This window comes from Zingiber officinale, chromosome 8B (assembly GCF_018446385.1).
Source record: "Zingiber officinale cultivar Zhangliang chromosome 8B, Zo_v1.1, whole genome shotgun sequence".
Lineage (NCBI taxonomy): Eukaryota > Viridiplantae > Streptophyta > Magnoliopsida > Zingiberales > Zingiberaceae > Zingiber > Zingiber officinale.
In genome coordinates, this window is record NC_056001.1 from 948,621 (window position 1) to 955,107 (window position 6,487).

The 6,487-nt window shown below is 32.9% G+C and overlaps 1 protein-coding gene across 1 annotated transcript; it reads right to left on the reverse strand.

Annotated features, from left to right (window-relative positions):
- Nucleotides 1–3,223: 3,223 nt before the first annotated feature.
- Nucleotides 3,224–5,266, reverse strand: LOC122015578 (equilibrative nucleotide transporter 3-like). Its single transcript, XM_042572553.1, has 9 exons — nucleotides 5,225–5,266; nucleotides 5,039–5,143; nucleotides 4,811–4,966; nucleotides 4,582–4,725; nucleotides 4,377–4,482; nucleotides 4,113–4,291; nucleotides 3,855–4,015; nucleotides 3,522–3,780; nucleotides 3,224–3,445 (listed from the first exon to the last, which is right to left on the reverse strand). Exons 1-9 carry the CDS (start codon nucleotides 5,264–5,266, stop codon nucleotides 3,338–3,340), a joined length of 1,260 nt encoding a protein of 419 aa, XP_042428487.1. The 3' UTR covers nucleotides 3,224–3,337.
- Nucleotides 5,267–6,487: the final 1,221 nt, after the last annotated feature.

The window sequence follows — 6,487 nt, forward strand, 5'->3', positions numbered from 1 at the left end:
TTTTAAATAAAAATTAATTCGATTCATTTTTATCAGTCGATTGATTATGAATAAAACATAAAATTGTACATAATTTAATCATTTTAAAATAATTTTATAATTTTACCTTGATTATAAAAAAGCTGACCTACAAATATATAAAAAAAATCTAAACAGAAAATAAAATATATTCTCTCTAAACAAGCGAATATTTCAGCTAATCAGACAGTAAAGTTATTCTCTTTTCCTGAAACAATATCACAAAAACCTGATGGGTCTAGGCACGAAAGTATTTACAAATAATAAGATTGATTAGCCATATAAAAATAAAGGTGACTGATCTCTTTATGCTGAAACTAAGAACGCCGCACTTTAATCCTAAACCCTAAAACAAAATGACCAAAAGGAAAGAACTTTCAATTTGAAAGAGAAAGACAAAGCAGTAAAGTGAGACCTTCAAAACGTGTGTAGAGGAGGACAAAATAATCTTCCAGGAATTCAAACCGAAGTGAGGATTCAAGAAGAAGATACGAATAGAGATGAGCAAAAGTTCGGTTAAACCGAATAAATCGATTAAATTGATCAAATTTAAAAATTCAGTTCGGTTTATTCAGAAATTCGGTTTTTTTCTATAAAAAATCGGTTAATTCGGTTCGGGTTCGATTTTAATTTTTTTATTCGGTTAAACCGAATAGACTGAATTTTTGAAATAAATCAGTTTTTTACATCATAAATTTTTGACCGAATCAAATTTTTATTAAGCCAAACCAAATTTTTATAAAAAATCGATTTATTCGGTTCGGTTTGTTCGATTTTATTGAAAATTCAGTTCGATTCAATTTGATTTTTATCAAAAATCGGTTTGGTTCGATTTGTTTGAAAAAAAATTAGTTCGATTTAGTTCGGTTAATTCGATTCAGTTCGATTTGATTTTAACCGATACTCACATGATTAATGCAATTGTCTTGTTGCTACACGTTAACCATCCAACAGCTGGTTTATTTCATTGTAAATTTTCTTCGGATATGAATTAACAACACTAGTGTTTATTGTAATATCTTGCCAATGAGGATGCCCTGGCTTTATCAATCCCAGGCACAATTAGCGGGCTTGATCTTTAAAATCAAACCCGATCCATGGCACAATTAGTTCTTGCATGCTCAGCCAATCTTATGATGAATCCAATCGATTAACATGCATGATGGCTGGGTCGTATCGGAGAGCAGCGACAAGTGTCGATCAGCAGTACTTGCTCTCCTCTGCATCGTCCATCCGTTCATAAATTTCATGCAGGCATAGATTCCCTCTCCATTCACTTATGTGTAGGCTACCTGTTCGACATGCTATGATGCCTGCAAGAGCTACATATGAAAATTAAAGCTAGCTTGCACTAGTGTTCCTCTCGTTCCATCTATATATCTGTCTTAATTTTGCATCTTTAAACATGCCAAGCTCCTTTTTGTATTCACCGTAAGTCAAACATAGCATTTCCCAGACAAAATCCACTGCTCCCATATTTATTCCTGCCCATGCTCATCAATTCCACCTCTCTACTGTTTCCATTACAACGTGCGCCATGCGCCTCACTTTGTAATATTTTTTATAACGTTGAGTGTGCCCAAGACATAGCATAGACGGTAAACGCATGACATTTCTCACGTAATAGTCAAGAATCGATTTTCAAGAACTGATGACCTGAAATTTATTCCACCATGCGCCTAATGTCTATGTATCTGTATGTATCTCCCTCTATATATGTGATCGTTAATATAACGGATCTACATTTATAACGTTGACTGTGGTAGTTTAGTAAATTGCGATAATTTATTAATGTCTTTTAATCTGATTGTCACTTGGTTTAATTGGAAAACATAAACTTGTTATTTCAATAAAAACTTTACTGAGAAAGGATTTATTTTATCATTATTTTACAATTTTTGTATTCAAATTAAATAAAACCAAAATTAAATTGCCAATTACTATTCAACTTAAAATTTAACTAAAATGATTTCTCCTATTTGATGCACTAATGTTCATCTCTTAAAAGGAATCTTATGATCATTTAATTATTATTATTATTTTAAAAAACTATTGTGTTCAAATTTTTTCCATTTCTGTTCTTCCTTTGTTTCAAAGAAGAAAGTACAACTCATCCTCATCTTCTCACTCAACCATCATACCTTTGGGCCTTCCTTCACTTCGTATCTAGGGGCAGTATTGACAGAACAACTTTTACTTTAGAAAAGATAACAGACCAATTTTACAAGTGGTACAAAAGATCATGTATAATATATGTCGAGCCAGCTGAATTATAGCAGTCTCTCTGCATCAATTTATAACGAGCATTAGCAACTAGTAAAGATGATTATGTCTGAAATGAAGGTTAAGGAATTTGCAGAAAAAATCAAATAAAAGCAATAATTCTATGGTGCAGCTAAGTCTAGAAAGTTACACATAGACAAGATGAACATCTTTTCAAAATTCTTGTTTTGTTCGACATAGTTACCACTGATAAGGAACATAAATGAACCTAAAATTCCGAGTCTCATGGTCATATAAAGAAACTTCCTACAGTAAGGACTGCACACACAATTCATTTTATGCTTGCGATGCTCCTGGGCTATGGAAGAAGCCAGGTTTTCCAGGGGTTGTTGCAATCTCTAGAGACTGCCAGTTGCATCAAAAAATGCTTTTAATTGTGCAGCTATCATTCAAAGTCTGGTAGGAAATTTAAATAAAATACCATCTGACTCAGTTAGTTGATTTGGTGAAAATCTGGCACTTCAGTCTTGGTGAAAATCTTTCAAGCCTTCTGTGACATGATTTTCTATGATGAGTGTGTTTCAGTCTGGCACATGAACTAGCCTGCTTCTTAAGCTGCAAAAAGTTATGAGATATGACAAAGTTAAAAAGTATTTTTCAGTAAAATTTGGTCTTCATAATGAGTGAGGCTTGCGGACGTACAGGTTCAGTTTCAAATGTTATTCTTGTGCCTCTAATGAGTACTTCTCAGAAGTATCTAAAATAATTTATTTCTTTAGGAAGGAAAAAAAAACATGCTGGTTTTAATAATACTTTTATAATTTAAAATAATAGAAATTTAACCTAAAAAATCTCTAGATCACTGCTTTGTAAATTTTATTTGCTCGTATTATTTTTCCATTCAATCGTAAGAATTCCTTTCTAGACATGAATGAAACTGGAAATGGCATATGACGTACATAACCAAGATACGAATCATCGCTAATCAAATGTTTAAACATCCACATAACATCACTACAGAATTTCTAGGTAGGATAATGTACTCCGCTACAAAATTTTTAGGTAGGATAATATTGGTACTTCACTATAGAATTTATTACAAACCTTTGCCAATTAGCCATAACCAGCTGAGTCCAATGCCTAAGAAAATACCTGCAGTCAGAACTGCAGACAACAAATTCCCCAATGCATTTTGTTCCGGACCCTGCATTATCACAAGGAACAACAAATAAGAATTCATGAATGTATATGTATAATGATCTTGATTGACTAGTAATTACCTTGTATCCTTTTGGTGCTTCTGAAAAAATACAAACACTAAGGTAGCCATGGCTAAGTCCCAAGACGGACGTCAACATTATCATCCACCCTTGATCTCCATGCTTCGCTGTGAAATAGAATGCTGGGATGAAGAGGAAACGCGAGAGACTAGCAAATATGAGGCCTTTCCTTGATACCAACTTGACCGGCTTTAGAAGAGGTACATATCCACCCACAAGGTCCCAAACATGGTACATGGTAATCAAAACGAGTGTATACCTGGGTCGAATTAAATTTATCATTTTATTTTTATGATAAATTCTTCTCTGAATAGATGATGCTCAAGTACTTACCATGATCCCAAGCTATGTGATCTTGTATCTTCGGCTATGAAACCAGGGAAAATTGACAGTGTCAAGACATATATTAGGAAGATGTCAAGCACGTAATCGATATTTTGAAGTAGAAGCTCTTTGTTACTTAAGCGCTCAAACTGATTCGGATCCTCCATCGCCTGCAAATGCAAGGATGTATTCACATCCGAGACAAACTAAACTGCTTACTGGAGACTGAAGTTAAGCAATGTCATAATTTTATTTTATGAATCTTACAGCTGCAACGTTTGTCGATAATTGAATACCAGCAGCAGCAAGGTCAGCAGTAACCGTCTTTGATCCCTCAGAAGCAGCTTTTGCTCGGTAGTATTTGACCATCGGTAATTTAGGAAATATAAATGCGTAAAGAAAGACGCAAATCAGCTCAAAGGATGTTGAGATTGTAAGAAACAACACTGAAAAAGGAGGATTTATATCTCTATTTAGGATAAAATAGATCTTAACGTATTAATCTACTTAGCTTGTAAATATTCTACGTACTTGCCCCCTTGCGAAGGCCATCATCTGAACTCTCAAATGCTGATTTTGTGACTAATCTTAAAGTAGCCGTCAGAGTCCCAGCAGCTGCAAACCCAGCCATGAAGGACTACAATAGTTGTTTTCAGAAAAAAAAAAAAGTTTATATTATTAACTAATCCTACACTCTGCTAGTGAACTAAAAAAATCAGATGACAAAGATACTCACAATAATAAGCTCTGGGCACATCAAAGATATATCACCAACCATTCCTCCTGCAACATAACCGCCGGCAACACCAAACACTGCACTCGCTATGCAGACACCAATGAAGATGCCCAACCCACCTTTACCCATCGTCGCTAAGTCTAACTGCGCCCAATCAAGAATTGAATTGAATAAAACATGCAGTTTGAAAAAAAGAATGTTTTAGAAAAAGTCCATTCCTGATACTAACCACAATTAGGCCAAGTGAGCTTGAGAAGAAGAGTGAGTAGCCTAACAGATTTCGACATCTAGTATTAAGTCTTGCTTCGTGATATGCTAGTATGGCTGTTGTTACCAGGGCAAAAGATTGGTAGACAAACGTGAGTGCTTTCATTGGATGGTACATCTGAAATAAAATTAAGGAATAATTAAACAACATATGTAAGAAGTCATTCTGGATGAAAAAGTGATTGCTTACTGGAAAGAGAGAAGCATAGTAATCCCCAATGGTTATTATGCTGTTCCAGGCGAAAAGAGTTCCATTTCCAAGCAGCCAGATTGTAAACAACGCAGTAAATCTTCCCTGTTTCAAATAAGAGTTTGGTGAAGTGATCGAATAAACACAATTATGGATCTGGTGGAAACTATATTTGTAAGGAAGAACCTTCGTTTTGTCGAATTCCAAGTTTTGCATGTGGTTACTCATGGCCGCTCCACTTCAGCCGTTTTAATTCGCGTGTTAAGCAAGCCCCATTTAGATATAAGAATTTTGGGAAAGCGTAAAACAGATAAAAGTAATCTCAACTTTATTAATTGGAAGGTGAAATATGTACATGAACTAATCTATCTCAAAATTACTCGGTAAACAAATAACTAACTATCAGAAGAATTTGTATATAAATTTTGTTACTTTATCTTAACTAAATTTAAAATACAAGTTCCAACTTAAAATCATCATTTTACTGACCGCATAGATAAAGTATAGAATTTATCAAATCACGTAGGATAGTTTTAAAATGACAAAATCATGTACTCATTTTCCGTTTTATCCCTAATCAGTCGAATCGATTTCTCTCTGTGCTGAAATTTTGAGTAAATCTTGACTGATTTGCTTTTGTATCAAAATCGATTTTGGACAAATCGGTTGATGGACCAAAGATCTCGAATTGATATGAAACTAATTTCTATCTATTTATCTAATTTTCTTGATTATATTCACGCTCTCAAACATCAATTTAACTTAATATACTAAGGAACATGAATGTGTTCAAAATTTTTTTTAATTCATATTAAAAAAATCTCTTAATATATTGAGTCAAATTGAAATTTGAAAGCATAAATATAATAAGGAAAATTAGATGAACATATAAGAATTTGTTTTTGTCAATATGAGATTATTTGGTTTATTAGTCGATTTTAGACAAAATTGACTATGGATCAAACGATCTCGGATTAATATGAAACAAATTTTTATGTGTTCGGCTAGTTCTCCTGGTTATATCCATACTCTCAAATTTCAATTTGACCCAATATATTAAAAACAATGATTTTTTAACATGAATTATATTTTTCAAACATATTCATGTTTAAAAAAATCAATACTCTCAATATATTGGGTCAACTTGACGTTTGTAGGCATGAATATAATTAGGAGAATTAGTCGAAAACATAAGAACGTGTTTATGTCAATCTGAGATCATTTGGTCAATCAACTAATTTTATTCAAAATTGACTTAGTTAAAAAGTAAATTAGTCGAGTTTTTTTCAGTCGACTGATTTGTTCTGATCTTTAAACAAAAATTAATTCGATTTATTGATTAGAAATAAAACATAAAATTGGTACATAATTTAGTCATTTAAAAATAATTTTATAATTTTACCTTATAAAAAAACTGGCTTACAAATATATATAAAAAATCTAAACAGA